At 45.0% G+C, this 16,130-nt stretch overlaps 3 protein-coding genes across 5 annotated transcripts; 2 read left to right on the plus strand and 1 right to left on the minus strand.

Moving 5' to 3' along the window:
- Positions 1–4,711: 4,711 nt before the first annotated feature.
- Positions 4,712–7,652, minus strand: ccdc32 (coiled-coil domain containing 32). Its single transcript, XM_030116912.1, has 4 exons — positions 7,530–7,652; positions 7,093–7,405; positions 5,552–5,705; positions 4,712–5,464 (listed from the first exon to the last, which is right to left on the minus strand). The coding sequence occupies exons 2-4, from the start codon at positions 7,346–7,348 to the stop codon at positions 5,275–5,277; spliced, it is 600 nt and encodes a 199-aa protein (XP_029972772.1). The 5' UTR covers positions 7,349–7,405; positions 7,530–7,652; the 3' UTR covers positions 4,712–5,274.
- Positions 7,653–7,747: 95 nt separating this feature from the next.
- On the plus strand, positions 7,748–11,357 carry pcmtl (l-isoaspartyl protein carboxyl methyltransferase, like). Of its 2 annotated transcripts, none has more exons than XM_030116906.1 (9): positions 7,748–7,793; positions 7,878–8,012; positions 9,259–9,363; positions 9,572–9,603; positions 9,677–9,781; positions 9,869–9,989; positions 10,065–10,150; positions 10,454–10,623; positions 10,707–11,357. In XM_030116906.1, exons 2-9 carry the CDS (start codon positions 7,895–7,897, stop codon positions 10,717–10,719), a joined length of 750 nt encoding a protein of 249 aa, XP_029972766.1. In that variant the 5' UTR covers positions 7,748–7,793; positions 7,878–7,894; the 3' UTR covers positions 10,720–11,357. The 2 variants fall into 2 exon arrangements, with proteins under 2 accessions (XP_029972766.1, XP_029972765.1); XM_030116905.1 differs by having other exon boundaries at positions 10,744–11,357.
- A 1,225-nt stretch (positions 11,358–12,582) lies between these two features.
- On the plus strand, positions 12,583–15,710 carry rpusd2 (RNA pseudouridine synthase domain containing 2). 2 transcript variants are annotated; one of them, XM_030116880.1, is made up of 4 exons: positions 12,583–12,716; positions 12,808–13,343; positions 13,637–13,933; positions 14,498–15,710. In XM_030116880.1, the coding sequence occupies exons 1-4, from the start codon at positions 12,629–12,631 to the stop codon at positions 15,239–15,241; spliced, it is 1,665 nt and encodes a 554-aa protein (XP_029972740.1). In that variant the 5' UTR covers positions 12,583–12,628; the 3' UTR covers positions 15,242–15,710. The 2 variants fall into 2 exon arrangements, with proteins under 2 accessions (XP_029972740.1, XP_029972741.1); XM_030116881.1 differs by having other exon boundaries at positions 12,808–13,286.
- The last annotated feature ends 420 nt before the right edge of the window (positions 15,711–16,130 follow it).

The following is a 16,130-nucleotide window of genomic DNA, read 5'->3' on the forward strand; positions in this document are numbered from 1 at the left end:
AGAGATATTCACACCTGTTCAGAGTCGTCCTGCCTGTTTTTGGACTGCAGGAAGAAACGGCTGCACAGCTTCAACCTCCTCCTCCCTGATCAATAAGCAATAAATCCTCTTTATTGACGGGACTACTCAGGCTTTCACTTTAAAAGTAAAAGCTATCACAGATCTCAGTAAAGCGCAGAATCGATCACGGCCTGGCGTTTTAGTTTGTCTGCATTACTTCACTAAACGTATTACTTTTACATCGTTACTAAAAGCTGAAGCTTTTACAGTTCGAGGAAACACTGATGTCTGGTTTTTTCCTCAGCTGTACACAAAATACAGATGTTACATGTTTTTAATGGTGACCCAGATCAAAACAAATGAACTGTCTGAAGTTCCTGTCATTTCCCAGAATGCTCTCTGTGTCCCTGAGTGGCTGAGAGAAGCGGTTGTTCTGGTGGAATGGGCTCGCTGCTGAGCTGTGAGTTCCGTCAGTCTCTTCAGGCGAATCACCGTGAGGCTGAGAGAGTTTCCTGCAGTTTGTCGGACTTGAGCGATCTGCTGTGGACAGTTCAGACAGTCAGGTTATTTAAAAATCACAGGATGACGGTCAGATAGACTCAAACCAGGAATATTCTCTCGTTAAAAGAACTTAATTAAATGAAATTGTGAGAATTTAGAAATGATCCTAATCCTTTTTTGGAATCAATAATATTGAGAGTTTTCTGCGGGGTTTAGAGCCGCCAGCTGCAGCTGTGTGTGAGTAACACACCGCCATGATGCACAGGCCAACACAAACACACACACACACACACACACCAGAGGTTCATCCTCTGCCACACACAGACCTCACAGCGCATTCTGACCCAGTCCAACCGAACTTTACTCATCCTGATAATCACACGTCTGCGAGGAGGAGGAGTTCGGTGGTTTCGTTGTTATTGGTCGATATTTCTTATTTTGGCTTCTGATTTTTGTCCTGTAACGTTGGAAGTTTAAAGTATGATTCACTGGAGACGAGGTCTGATTCAGGAAGTGTCTGGATATCTAAACATGTGGAATGTGGTGATATGGAAACATATCATCTGCAGTTCAGCCAGTCTGTTGTAAATAATGACACATTAGTGAAATATCATGAATCCCTGAGTTTGAGCTCTCTGAACTGAAAATGTTTTTGGGAAAAACAGATGCAGATGAGATGATGAGGAGCTGTGGCTGAATGACTCGGAGCTATTTTCTTTTTCTATCACAGAAAGATTTCAGTGGTTCATTGACTGGAAAAGCTTCTTTTTCCTTTGGGGGAGTCACAGGTTGCTTCCTTTAAAAACTCCTTCCAGAGATGCAAATTACATTTAAATCAAGTTCTGTCGGCAATCTCATTTCAATTCCCATCCATTGTGGTTTTCACACTAATATCCTTTATGCTATGGAGAGCCGCGTCTCTGTGAGACCATGGAAGCATTTCTGTAACTCACACTGATCAAGATTCCTTTGAATGAGTGACATAAAGTCTCTTTCATTAAAATCTGAACATCGTCTCCACTGGAAGAATAAATGAGGATGAGACAGAGCAGTCCGTCAGCCTTCAGGTGATTTCTCTGGCAGGACAGCAGGCTGATTGAGGGGGCATCTGTCAGAGCGTTACAGCAGCTATAGATCTGTAGGAGACCCATAAGATCTGTTCTAGAGACATCTACTCCTGCTACTAAATAATAATTAGAACCTCTGACGGTTTGAAAGGTTAATTATTTTCCAGGGGTATTTATAGTCGTAAAGAAAGGATTAATTCTGCCACCATTTCTTACAGTATTGTTTTTATTACTCTGTTTGTTCTAACTAAACGTGCAGTTTTAGGGGTGATAACTGTAACATCATTTTAGCTGTATATTAAATGCTCCAGATTATTTGTTAGTCTCTACTTTTCTGGTCTGCTGTTACAATCTATTCTTTTTTTTTTCTTACAGAAATCCATATTTTGGTGCCATGAAGTTCAGACTGTTGATACGGTTCTCGTTTCGTTGGAGGTCGTGTCACAGTCACAGTGTTGCTTCAGCTGTTAGTAATCCCAGACCTGCAGCAGTTCGGCTGAATCCCACCCTTTGTTTCTCAGTTTGAGGTTTTGATGCTTGTGTGAAGACTGTTTTTCCCACGCTTCATCTAAATGTCTTAAACCGTCTTTCTGCTTTTTTATCAAGGACAAATTCTTCATTAGTCTCAATGTACTCACTTTCGTGTTTTAATGAATAAATAAATACATAAAATTTACTAAATCAAGATCCACGATAATTAGGAAATCATCCGACGCCTTTGAAGCTTGAGAGCTGCAGCTTTAAGTGAATGTAGTCTTGATCCAGCAGCAGGAAAATGTGTGTTTGACTGGTGAAAAGGAGGAATTACAGTGTGCCAGACAGCAGTTAATAATCATGAGATTATATCGGTGTCCGCTGCGCTGGGTGAAGCTACTGCTGCGTCAGAGCAGCGTGGTGGAGAGTCAGCTCTATTAAAAGTCATTATGTCCACACAGTCTCTCATCAGCCCTTCCTTTTTCTGTGAGTTTGATTCCAACATTAGGATAAGTCAGTCAGACACTCTCTATTGTGGACATAGAACACAACACACACACACGTTTATTTTTAAATCAGTAAATCTGCCTGTTCCGGGATAGTTTCATGTTACCTGATGCCGATTTTATGATTATTTTATCTTTATTCCTCCCTGATTTGCCCCTGAATGGGTCCCAGGCTGTACTAGAACCAACAAGCAAAACTGTGCTTACAGTGAGTGACCAAATCTAAATGTTCCACGTATTATGAAGTTGTAATTAATGTAATGTAGAAGGTGAATAATTTATACAGTATGTCTTCCTTTTTCTGTGGCTGCTCTGACTCCCAGTCAGTCCTTCATATCGCAGGAGGAATGCTTCCCTCTTCACTCTCTGCTGATCGACGGACCTCACAACTCTCTGATCGATGCTATATTCTAACAATGTGTTCCTAAAACATAGAATTCTGTGTGACAAGCAGAACTGAGAAGTGAAAACCACGAGTGATGGTGGCAATAATCGTCATTTAACCTTTCAAGTGTTATCCAAAGCAGAGGTCTGTGTAGGTTAAAACCTGTTTTATTGCTCTTCCAGCACACCTGTCTATATGAAAGAGTGTGAATAATGAATGCAGTTAACAACTTCAATTGACGGAAAATGAAATCCTGACTCATTTTTCAAAAGAACAAAATGAAATGATTAATCCCAGCAATGCCCAGCTGTGTCGTTCCTCTTGATAAAATATGAACGGATTGTTGTGTGGTAAAGGAGGTGTAAACCACCTGAAATGGATTCCCTAGAACGATAAGAGCAATGTATCCGATGTACTTATCATATTATCTTCATTATAACTGAACATGACTATTTTTCCATGTATTCATCCAGGACGACAGTAACAGATAACAAAAACTCCCGATACTTTATTGCTGCAGTTTAGTATTTTGTATTTATTTGTAGAATTTTTTTTCTTACAGTCATCTAATTTCACTCACACAGTGTAACAATGTATACAGCAATGTAACAGTACAAGAAAGTAACAATGTAACAATGTATCAACACCAATACAAGTAACGATGTCATGATGTAACAATACAAAAATGTAACAAAGTATCAGTGTCATGATGTAACAATGTAACAATAAAAAGCTGTAACAGTGAACAGGACAGTTCATTTGAATGTCTGTTATTGTCATTGGAACTACACACTGCTGTGGTGTCTGCTCAGAGGGGGGCCTCCACACTCTTAAATATTTTTTAAATTTTGTTTCACGTTCACGGCCGTTCTTTTTCTTTTCACTGAGTACAAATCAGGAAATGAATCAGTCACAGTTGAGTATCAACTTTAGGTCCTTTAGGACCCGCATAACATGATTCTGTCACTGTACTTTATTTGTTCTCTCGGTGCATCAAGCTTTTTCCTCCCACCGTCTAAAAACGAAACTCAGTGCTCACTTTATCACTTCATTCATCTCTGCTGGTTCCAGTAACATCGATTTATTTTCTACTTCACTGTGTTCAGTCCTGAAAAGAAAGAAAGTCTCCCTGTAAATATAATGAAAATAAGGTATAGTGTTTTAATGACAATTTCCATAGCAACAGAGAAAAAGAGGATGAGTGTAGAGCAGCCTTCAGTGAGAAATCAGTAACTTTTGAATGTGGCGAGAGACGAAGAGACAAAGTGTCTTTTGGACGTGGATTTCTGATTGGTGGAAAAAGACAAAAGGTTCTGTCTCCAGGAGATTCAAATGAAGCAAAGCAACAGTACTGTAAATGGACTTTACTGACAAACAGAGCATCTCAGGAGCGCTATTACATAATCCATCAAACCCACTCAGTGCTGAAGGAAGCTTTGGTCAGAGCAAGATGGAGATCGAACCGCCGACACGGAGACGGAGCCACCAGTGTGTGTTCATTCATTCATTCATTCATTCATTCATTCATTCATTCATTCATCTTCTGTTGCTTTATCAAACCATGCATCATCTGATTTCAGCCAACAAGTATAGAACACTGAGACAGTTCTAAACGCTCACATTCTCACATACAGGACATGTCCAGTCACCTATCAACCTCACATACATGCACACACAGGAAGCACATGCAAACTCCAAACAGAAAGGGCCCTGATCCAGAACCTTCTTATGAAACGAGAGCGTGCAGCTTATTATAAAAAGAAAAAACAAGAGGAGAATCAAATCTAAATGTTTTTATTGAAACAAGGATAAATTTCACATCGAAAGTCAACAAGGAAAAAAAAAGTTACACAATATGTCACAGTAGTTGATGGATTATACCACATAACACTTCCTACTCTAAACATGAGCGTTTTTAAAAGCAGTGAGGCCTGCAGTGCAGTTAGTGTGGCTCTCCTCTGAAACGGAGCCCAGACGCTGGTCCTTCATCACAGTCCGCAGGCCGGCTTCACACCACAAACCCTTCTGGGAGACGGAGAGACACAGACCTGATGCAAATTCTGCCCCGCCAGACAAACACGTCTATTTTCTGATGCTTTATTATATATTTTCAAGATGTGAGGAGACCGAAGAGGATGAATAGCGAAGACAGAATGGCAGTGAGTGAATGAGTACTTAACACTCAGTTGCTGGGGATACAGAGGATGATGAGGGGCTGTAATTGCTTTCCTGACCGCCGGTAACAAAAGCTTTGGCCATAACACTGCAATGATATAACATGGAGATAACAAGCCACTCTCACTGAACGCACCGGGAATTAGTAGTGATTTCAGCGTTTCAGCTATTTTTCCGGGCTGTGGGCGTCGTCTTCGTCGGGTCTGTGCGTCTCTCCGTCGGCGTCGTCCTCGCCGTGCGTCTGGTCCGCCGCCGCCGGCTCCCGGCTCTGAGACGGCCTCAGGAGATACTCCAGCTCCTCTGCACTGATGGCCACCTTCTCAGGGATCAGCCACCGCTTAAAGTGTTCCAGAGCACTGAGGGCCAAGGAAGGTCACGACGAACACAGTGACGATGTGGAAACGAAGCGGTTCACAGTCTGAGTTTCAGTGATCACCTCGTACCTTTCATCCATGTCCCCGCCTTGGAAAAGCTCCGAGGTCTGGGCGTCATGCAGGAATCTATCCCAGCACTCCTTCTTGGCCTGGGACAAGGAGCGCAGCATGTCTCTGGAGGTCACGTCGGTGGACTGGCCCTTCAGCTTCCTCAGGCGATTCTCTGCAGGAAACCATGTGGGAGAAAAAAAAACCCACTGAAGAAGCAGCGGGCTTCAGCCTGAGCAGGTCTGTAATACCGCTTTGGACCACAAGGTGGTGCAGTGAGTTCACCAAACACTCCTGGTTTAGTAGAAGAAAAGAAGTTTGTGACATAAGAAAAAAACAACAGGAAATGTTAGAAGCTCTAAACCTGAAAGAAACTACAAATATCAAGCTGCTGAAACTATGAGGAGCAGAGACTCACTGCTGCCATCTAGAGCACATATGTGGCGTTGCCTCAAACCTACATCATGCACCTTTAAACTTTCATATAACATCACTGGGATCCAACACTCGTCTCAATACTGAGGCTGTGCATCAAATCACAAATGTATCACGGCGTCATTTTCCCTGCAATATTTAAGAACGTTTATTCAGTTTACAAGAGATGTAATTACATAAAGCGCTATTTTCTTTAAGCAATTTGATGATTTTTTTTTTTAATTTGTCATTTTCACTCAAACCTTTTCATCTGTGGGATTTTTGCCAATGAGTTTACTATTTTAACAGAAAATTACTTTAAGTCCATTTGTTGACTAAAAAGGGCATTTTTACATATTAAATTGTACTTTAAACTTTCTACAAGTGAAATTAATTGAATGAAAACAAAGGTTAAATAGTGATTTTTTTTTATTAGTGAGTATTCTTTTAGCGAAAGTGTAGTTGATCACAACTGTAATAGATTTTCAGCACTCCTTTGACCTTTGCAAACATCAATAACCACAGATTAAAACTTTGATCATCTATTTGAGATTCCTGGCTGCATTTAGCAGGAAATGACATATCTTCATTTAAACACAGATGAATCCATCTGCAGACTTTCTTTCAAGGGATTAAGAGTCTTCAGTAATGGAAGCAAATACATTGTTACTGTTACACTGCAAGGAGCAGTTTCCAGGAAAATGCTTAGTAAAAATGGAAAATCCTGTCAATTGGACTCAAGTGTAATTTTTCAGTACATTATCCACATCTGCTAAAGATTTATAGATTTCTATTACATTTTTAAAAAGATATTAAATTACTTGGAAGAGAAGTAGATATGATATAAATCAAGAAAAAGGTTTGAACGTGAAAGACCCCATATGTGCATCAAGGAAGAATATCTGTAATGTTCCAGCTTCATTTAACTGTCGATAGAGCGGACCGTACAGTGGGCAGTGGTTAGCTCTACCGCCGCACAGAGAGAAGGTCACGGGTTCAGACACTGGCGTGTGGAGTTTGCATGTTCCCCCTGTGTGTGAGTGGCTTCCTCCCACGGAAACACGCATGTCAGGTTAAGTGATGGCCCCAAATTCAATTAACCGTCACTACAGTCACACACTGCATGAGACTGGGAGGAAATACTGTACCTAAACTGGCAATGTAAATCTCAGAGTCCTCCATGGGCTCCCACGCAGCGCTGGAGCTGGTCCCGGAGCTGGTCCCGGAGCTGGTCCCGGAGCTGGTCCCGGTCGCTGGAGCCTGCTCCGCCGGGTGAAAGGAGTCCCTGAACTCCGGGCTGCTCTCCGCGGCGGCCCCGCTCTGCACCGCCGGCAGACCGGAGCAGATCTCGGTCCACAGCTCCCCGCTGGACCGGACCTCCCGGTTCATGAAGTCGTCGATCATCGTGGGTCAGAGGCCGGCTGTCACCATCAGGCGTGTTTACCGTCTTTCTTCTTTAAGCTGCGGGGAAAAAAACGAGCCCAGTTCAGGTTAAACTGCGATCTGACACACTTTTCTCTTCAATACCGTGCACATTAACGCTTTCAAAACACATCGACAGTGTAATAAATCACAAACGTCTTACCTATGTGACAATGTCGAAAGTCAAAACGTTTTATTCGGAGCTGTCAGATGAATTTAAAGATTAAAGTTTACCCTCGCCAGCTAACTGTGTCCATCCATGATACACACTCGGGGAGCCGCCCACTTCCTCAAAAAGCCGATCGATGATTGGTTGTTACACCTGCTCGTCAACCATTACCGTGATGTGATTGGCTAAATGCTGTTTGATGACGACAGCGACCCGGAAGTGGGTGTGAGCTTGAAGCGACGGTGGAGAACAACCGAGGTAAAGACGTCTTCTGTTTTATTTAATGCGTGTCAGAGGAAGCAGCTGTGACGGCGGGTCGGCGCTGACCGTGTCGCCCTGCAGGGGATCCGGTGTGGGACATGCGAGCGGCGCTGCGCCTGGCTGTGGTGGCTGTCCCCATGGGAGTGCTGCTGTCCCGGACCATGGCCTGGATGTCCAGCGGGAAGACACATCCAGAGCTCATCTCCAGGCTCAGGGGTAATCCACCCATCTTTTAGTGCAGATAATACCAGGACCAGGTCCAGTCCTGCAGACTGCCCCCTTTCCCTTTCACTGGTATTTCCCACCAACCTTATTTAGTCTTTATTGTGGAGGTCATTTGACTTCTACCCCATAGGTGTCATCATTGACTAGTGTTGTAGTCAAGACCACCTAACCTGAGACCCAGTCAAGACCAAGGCTTTAAGGGGTCAAGACTGAATCATGACCGGGGCATCCCAAGGCCAGAACATCCCAGGACCCAGACCAGACCAAGACTTTACAGATCCAAAACCGAGTTAAGATAAGCCCAGAGCATCCCAAGGCCATGACTTTCAGGGGCCAAGACCACGTCAAGATTAAATGTGGTCTTGGGAACTACAACACTACTATTAATCTGCATGAATGCAAAAAATCTGTAATGGTTGAATGCAGCAGATTTGTGGATTATCTGCTGTCATTTTGGTCTGTTTGGTTTGACTGAAATCTTCAATCTAAATACATTGCTGAGCCGAAGTGTGTGTGAGGAGATCTTCCAAAGTGCTGTAAAAATCATGTGCTTTCAGTTCTATTTTTCTTTTTCTTTTTTCCCCAATTCCAAGTGCAGCAGAATCACCAGGAGAGAAAGTCTGAGCGTCCTCCATCTTCAAAGCAGCATCAGCTCTTCTCAGCTTGTGTCCATTTCATTTTTAAAGAACTTGCACAGAAGCTGCACTTCAGACATGTTGGAGAACCAGTCAGGAGCTGACATCCTTCTGTCTCTACACACACACACACACACACACACACACACACACACACACACACACACACACACACACACACACACACACACACACACACACACACACACACACACACACACACAGAGATTTCTGGCTGAAGGGGTTTCAGCATCACTCCCAGAACTCCTGTTAGCTCCTAATAAACCCTCGCTGTTTGTAAAGGACCGTCTTCTTCTGCTGCAGAAGAGCTTATAGAGCTAAATGGATGTCTTACATCACATTAACACTTTGACACATCCCTGAAAAAAATTAACTTTTCATTGTTTTCTACATTTTTTTCACATGAACCTGTTTTTTTTTAATATATGTAAATCGATGATAATTTTAACCCACTATAATGCAAAACCTTTTATTCCCACTTTCTGATCAGCTGCTGCTTCATAAATACATCTTCACCTTGTTTTTCCCCATACTGGAAGATCTGAGACGTGGCTGTCGTTGCACCTCCCTCTCTCCTGCAGATCACGGAGTAATCCGCTCCGACAGAGTGTTCGACGCCATGCTGGCTACAGACAGAGGGCTGTACTCCAGAGACTACCCGTACGCAGACTCTCCTCAGTCCATAGGTACCCGCCTCGCACTTCATTAACACATTTCTCCCTGTGAATATCAGAGCTGGCGGTCTGGCTCACGCCATAAAAAGCTCTTTACTCGCCTAACAAGAGTCTTTCCACATACTTTTTTCACTGCTGATGGGATTTGATTTAAATGTTTACTCAGTGTAGAGTCTTTACATGTGTTCATGTGTAACTCTGTTTTTGTATTAATTCCCAGGTTACCGGGCGACCATCAGTGCACCGCACATGGTGAGTGACATAACTAATGACTGCACTCTGTAGACATGCGGAGAGTTGATCGGACGCTGTGTTGGCCTCGCAGCACGCTCATGCTTTAGAGCTGCTCAGTGACAAACTGACTGAAGGGGCGTCTGCGCTGGACGTGGGCTCCGGGAGCGGATACCTCACCGCCTGCTTCGCAAGAATGGTGAGTTCTGCAAACACAAGGATTCAAATCTCATCATCCGCTCGAGCCCAGCATGACGGGATGTGGTTGTTTTTGTGCCGTGTTCAGACGGGACCCAGTGGGAGAGTGGTTGGCATCGAACACATCGACGAGTTGGTTCAGATGTCCATAAAACACGTGCAGGCCGACGACCCCGAGCTGCTGTCCTCCGGACGCATCAAGCTCATCGGTGAGATATCCGGCAGATATCAGCCTTCACGGCCACAGAAGACTGTAAACGTCTGGGCCTTGTGTGTGTTCCCAGTGGGAGACGGACGGCTTGGCTACCCAGACGGAGCGCCGTATGACGCCATTCATGTCGGTGCAGCTGCTGCTACGGTGCCCAAGGCTGTAAGGACTCGTCTCCATCTCACTGCTGTCGCATGACGGCAGGACAGAATCAGATCAACATAAATAATGCTCTCATTCGGCTGCAAGTCCACGGAAAAGGCGCATCGCATCCGCCACGAAAACAAAATTATACATAGATTGATGGATTTTTTTTATTTCTTTGGTTCTGAAGAAAGTTCTATATCTTATGAAATACATAAATCAATTTAAATTTACCAAAGATGTTGACAAAAAGACCAAAGCTGTACAGTGGAAATCATTCATGGAGTCAGGTGATCTGCCCTTCTCCTGCTGTGACTGCAGCTCCTGGAGCAGCTGAAGCCCGGCGGGCGCCTGGTCCTCCCCGTGGGCCCCGACGGCGGCAGTCAGGTGCTGGAGCAGTACGACCGGCAGAGCGACGGCACCTTCCTGAAGAAAGCGCTGATGGGCGTGGTCTACGTTCCCCTCACTGACAAGCGGCACCAGTGGCCCGGGTAAGAAACCGTCTGCCGAGACTGAAGTCTGGAGGCCGAAGCGAGTGGCTCACCTGCTCCGGCCGTCCTCTCTCTCTCCCCAGAGGTGAGCTCTGACCTGCAGTGTGGTTGCCCCTGCAGGAGGTGGCGCTGGTGCTGCGTCTCCGGGCCTCCTTAGCTGCGCTTCCTGCTGGGATGGACTGTCGCCTAGCAACGTAGAAGGAGGATCATATTGCTCTCTGTTTACTTGAGCAGATCGTCTTCCCAGAACACCAAAACTATGAGTCACTGAATAAATGACCACGAGTCCAGTGATTGGTCTCTTCCCAGAATCCTCGGAGGCAGGGATTGACATGGTGGACAACAGCAGGCGTAAACAGTGTGATTGTGGGGAATAACCGAGACGCATTCGGACGGCTTGTTTGTCGAAGAGCAGCAGGATGTTTGAAGAGAGTTTAAATAAATGTTATAATTATGTTTGATCCGATGGAAATATTTGTTCCGAATGAAGAGACACATGAGACGAAGTCCAGAGCAAGCCAAGGAGTTTCAATAAACATGACAAAGTAATATTTATTTTGTGGTCAGAAAGCCTCCTGCAGTTTTCTTATACTGTCTGTATAGAAAAAGTTTAGTTTGACTTTGTTGGTGTGGAGAAAAAAAGTGCCAAAATAATGAATAATTTGGGGCATTTTTAAATAATAGGACTATTGTAATTATGTGCATACCTGATTTGTAAATAAAATTCACTCTATATTTAATGTTGCTGTTATTTTTCATGGAAAACAGGTCATAAGTGCAGCACAGCCAACCTGAAAAATTAACTTTTCTGAAGGTTTGTTTCGAAAAAAGACAAATGACTGTAATGCAGACTAGCAGGGGACTAACAGTTGAAGAGAATTCATGTTTAATCTGTAGGGAAACCAAAACATACAAACCAATAAAATTATTCGGCATTGACAATGCAAAGTGATGCAGTTAGGACTAACCTAACTTCTTTTTTCAGATGGTACTTTACCCTTTATATGGGTATTTTAACTGTAGTACTTTTACTTTAGATGAAATTATCTTAAGATTATGTATTGGTGGGCTGCACGGTGGAGCAGTGGACTGCTGTGGCCTCACAGTGAGATCAAACAAATCGTTACAAGACTGAGTGAATAAAATGTCTGGAGAATAAATATCTACAGGTGATTTAAAGATGAATGAGAAATAGTGACATAGGTCCATGTGATATGCTCATATATCTTTTTTGGGGGGGAGATATACATTGAATACATTTTAATAATTACATTTGTGTTAGTGATCAATCATGAAAGAACATTTTTAACAAGTATACTGAATAAAATCTGTTCAAACCTGCTAAACACCCACACAAGTCTAACCAAAAATCATGGCTAAATTTACAGCAAAAAAAAAAATTATAATAATAAAATATTGCTCAGCTGTCTCACTACATTTGTCACAGAAAGAACTGCTGTAATCCAAATCAAGTCGATGTCTTAAGCATTCAGTCGAGGAGTTTATCTCTTTAGTGTTTTAGAGTGAACTACCTTCAGTTTTGGAGATACAGGAAACTCCAAATTTTTGGTTATTTTTTACTTCTTTTTCAGTAAAATATTGCAAAATTTAGACTTTTTCAGAAAATTCAGATAAAGATGGACATAATTAAAAACCTGTCTTATTGTGAAATTTAGCTGTTAGAGTTGATATTTTAACTACTGATTAAAAATAAGGGGAAAATTGGGTTTATTTCTAAGTAAATCGTAACATAACAGTAGACTGAGGGATTGCTTTTATAACATTACTGTATTGCTTTATGTACATTTATTTCTAAGTTGACAGTGGAGCGTTATGAGGACTGTTTATTGATTATTTTCCAGGACTGTTGATGAAAGGAGAGGAGTTTCCTCAGGCTACAGTCACATCTTTGTAGAAATCTGATACCTCCTACACATTCTACAGATTTGACTTTATTATATGAAAGCGTTGAATTTTTTTAGTCTCAAGTCTTTTGAACTCCAGGATGTGCAGAGTGGACTACAGGCTGACGTCATCAGCGTGCGCCCGGAACAGCAGCAGGACCCTCCAGGACCCACAGCGGCGCCATGCACGTGAGTGTGTCGGGAGTGTGTCACTTCTTTCTCCGCTCGGGTCAGACTTCAGTCAGGAGCTCCGCGGCTCGTTTTGTTTCGTCTTTTCCAGTAACAAAGAGTCCGAGTCGCCTCACCAACCCTCTGCCGGTCCCACGGAGCCGCGCGGCCATGGAGGCTCCGGCGGAGGCCGCGGAGGAGGCGACACATCCCGGCAAACGGAGACACGACGAGCCGGAGGAGCAGGAGACGAGCGGCCGGGGGAAGAGGCGGAGAGGCGCCGGGGGGAAGAAGCTCCCTCCAGGGGAGAGATACGTCCCCCCGCCGCAGAAACGGAACCCGGGGGTCAGCTTCAGCCAGGAGCACTTCGACGAGACCTCCTACTACTTCGAGGGGGGGCTCCGCAAGGTGCACCCCTACTACTTTGACTTCAAAACCTACTGCAAAGGGCGCTGGGTCGGGAAGAGCCTGCTGGAGGTGTTCGAGAGCGAGTTCAGGGCGGAGTCCATCGAGTATTACCGGAAGGCCGCCGGGGAGGGTCGAATCCGGCTGAACGAGGCGCCCGTGGAGGACCTGTCTGTGGTGCTGAGGGTCAGTGAACGCATCATCCAGAGTCTGGTAGTGGAGGACCTGTCAGTGGTGCTGAGGGTCAGTGAACGCATCATCCAGTCTGGTAGTGGAGGACCTGTCTGTGGTGCTGAGGGTCAGTGAACGCATCATCCAGTCTGGTAGTGGAGGACCTGTCTGTGGTGCTGAGGGTCAGTTCTTGAGGGAGAGACCTTCTCAGGACCACTTCAGTTCAGATTTTTATCTAGAGTTTTATACTGTAAATCCATTTTGCCATATTTACTTTTTGAATCCAGACTTTGTGTCCTCATGATCAATTTTCATCAGATGAAGAATTACTGGTTTGTTTGACATGCCGCTGCTGTTCTCCCCAGAATAACGACCACTTGAGGAACACCGTGCACCGCCACGAGCCGCCTGTGGTGGGCCGCCCGCTGGAGGTTCTGGTGGATGACGGGGAGGTGCTGGTGGTGGACAAGCCGGCCTCCATCCCCGTCCACCCCTGTGGCCGTTTCCGCCACAACACGGTGATCTTCATCCTGGGGAAGGAGCGCGGCATCTCCGAGCTTCACACGGTCCACAGGCTGGACAGACTCACCTCGGGGGTGCTGCTGTTCGCACGGACGCTGGAGACGTCCAAGAAGCTGGACCAGATGGTGAGAGACAGGCTGGTACGTACACCAAGGATTCCTTTTTTTAATTAGAATTGATACCTGCTGATACAACTTTTCATTCAATGAAGATGTTTTGACAGAATTAATACTTCGACTCTCCAATCATTCCTTTCATCATGAGGATCAATGATAGGAAAATCATTTCCTTTGAGTCCCAGATTGTTGGAACTCTTTGGCGCCCCCTGGTGACCATCTGTCCCATTAATCTGGCCATCTGTCACATTAATCAGGGATGTCAAACGTATGGCCCGCGGGCCGGTTTGGGCCCGGCAGAGAGTCCATCAGCCAGTGAGATGAAATCTACCAGCTGTGAGAAATGACATTGACTACTGTGTGTTAATTTGACCACCAGGGGCGCACTTGAGACGGTTCAGGGTGGTTAGTCCATTGAAGTGATCAGGATTACTGCACAGATGTAGAACTGTGTCTGCATTAATGGTAATTTTAACATTTTGGCGAGAGACTCTGGCCATAATATTGTAATAATAAATTGAAAACTTTTCTTCTTTTGAAAACAGTTTTTAGAGCTTCCCTGAACGTGTGTTTTGCTCTGCTTTCCAGCTTGAGAAGGAGTACGTGTGTCGGGTGGAGGGGGAGTTTCCCGAGGGCGAGCTGGTCTGCGAGGAGCCCATCCTGGTGGTTTCCTTTAAAATCGGCCTCTGCCGAGTGGACCCTAAAGGGAAGGAGAGCAGGACCGTGTTCCAGAGGCTCAGCTTCAACGGGAGGACCAGCGTGGTGCGCTGCCTGCCCCTCACCGGCCGAACTCACCAGATCAGGGTCCACCTTCAGTACCTGGGCTTCCCCATCCTCAACGACCCCATCTACGGCTCCTCGGCCTGGGGTCCTCACAGGGGCAAAGGGGGCCTGGTGGGGAAGACCGACGAGGAGCTGCTGCAGGCTCTGGTGGAGGAAAACCGCAGTCAGGAAAACCCTCTCCTGCTGGACGTCGACGACTGCGTCAGAGTCTCCCAGGAGGCGGAACTCAACCGGAGAGCGGACACATCAGGTGGAGGCTCCGATAACTGTGAGCGTCTCCAGAAAGCAGAGGACGGGGACAGAGTCTCCCCGTCCAGGGACGGTGTGGACCCTCCCTCAGCCGCGTCCAATGGGGGTCCAGCTCAGGACGCCGCCGCCAGCCGTAGAGACCACCTGTGCAGTGAGTGTAAGCTGGTGCGAGCCGACCCCACAGAGCGGGAGCTGGTCATGTTCCTGCACGCGTTACGCTACAAAGGCCCGGACTTCGAATATTCAACACGGCTGCCTGACTGGGCCAAGGAGGACTGGGTGGAGGCGGACTGGAGCTGAAGCCTTCAGAGGCTTTGTCTGGTTTTTTGACGGAGTGTTTCTGTCTGGACTGAACTGAACAGGCCATCGTTTACGTTCTGTATGGGACGGCGTCGGCTCGCCTTGTGAGCCTACCTTTTCTTTTTAAACCCGCTCTGATGTGTAGCTGTGGCTTTAAATGACTCGATGCACCATCCTGTGGTGGAAACCGGTATTGCAATAATGAAGTTGACATAACTTGCTGGCTTCGGTTCGGTAGATATATCAAAAACCTCATGAAAAAGGCATCTTGGTAGTTTCGCCTAATTCTGCTGATTATTTTCAGATATATTTATTTACATTGAAATATTAAATGCGCTGGTGAAAAGATGAAATTTGAGTCCTTTACTGCTTTACTTTGGCAACTATTTCAATCCCCATCTTGTATTTTAAGTTTGTCTGGATACCAGAAAATTTAATGACACAAGTTCAGAATGAATAAAGAGGCAGTTTGCAGGAAAATAAATATTTTTATTTCTTTTTTTTTTGTGAAAAAATTAACAGTGACGACTGAAAGTAACAGTGGTGGTGACTTTTTATTTTTTCTGCTTGTAAAAAGCCTGTTGTTGATTTCTGCAGAAGTGAAGGCTCACTGAAGTGATTATACAGTCAAGATGTCAAAACCCAACATCTTCAATGAGACGGTTTGACAATAACCTCACAGGCACGATTCAAACAACTTGTTTTTTTGGTTTTCACCACCAGGAAATCTCCTCCAATACTGCTCTGTTCTCTATGCAACATCACACCAACCATAGACATGTCTTATATCACTTTTTGAAGGATACATCCTCTACACACACACGGTTACAGCCGGGGAAACAACCTGTTAAAGGACATTTGGCACATGCCGTTGGTACGGTGAATATGG

The sequence above is a fragment of the Salarias fasciatus genome, chromosome 19, assembly GCF_902148845.1.
Source record: "Salarias fasciatus chromosome 19, fSalaFa1.1, whole genome shotgun sequence".
NCBI classification, from domain to species: Eukaryota; Metazoa; Chordata; class Actinopteri; order Blenniiformes; family Blenniidae; genus Salarias; species Salarias fasciatus.

What these genes read in the sequence shown, in the direction of transcription:
- ccdc32 (XM_030116912.1), bottom strand. Translation starts at nt 7,348, where the DNA reads ATGATCGACGACTTCATGAACCGGGAGGTCCGGTCCAGCGGGGAGCTG. An exon ending in GATTTACATTGCCAGTTTAG is followed by an intron (nt 5,706 to 7,092) that starts GTACAGTATTTC and finishes GGTTTCCTGCAG; the next exon opens with AGAATCGCCTGAGGAAGCTG. An exon ending in GGCGGGGACATGGATGAAAG is followed by an intron (nt 5,465 to 5,551) that starts GTACGAGGTGAT and finishes CTTGGCCCTCAG; the next exon opens with TGCTCTGGAACACTTTAAGC.
- pcmtl (XM_030116905.1), top strand. Translation starts at nt 7,895, where the DNA reads ATGCGAGCGGCGCTGCGCCTGGCTGTGGTGGCTGTCCCCATGGGAGTG. An exon ending in AGACTCTCCTCAGTCCATAG is followed by an intron (nt 9,364 to 9,571) that starts GTACCCGCCTCG and finishes ATTAATTCCCAG; the next exon opens with GTTACCGGGCGACCATCAGT. An exon ending in AAGCGGCACCAGTGGCCCGG is followed by an intron (nt 10,624 to 10,743) that starts GTAAGAAACCGT and finishes TTGCCCCTGCAG; the next exon opens with GAGGTGGCGCTGGTGCTGCG.
- rpusd2 (XM_030116880.1), top strand. Translation starts at nt 12,629, where the DNA reads ATGTGCAGAGTGGACTACAGGCTGACGTCATCAGCGTGCGCCCGGAAC. An exon ending in ACCTGTCAGTGGTGCTGAGG is followed by an intron (nt 13,344 to 13,636) that starts GTCAGTGAACGC and finishes TGTTCTCCCCAG; the next exon opens with AATAACGACCACTTGAGGAA. An exon ending in AGATGGTGAGAGACAGGCTG is followed by an intron (nt 13,934 to 14,497) that starts GTACGTACACCA and finishes TCTGCTTTCCAG; the next exon opens with CTTGAGAAGGAGTACGTGTG.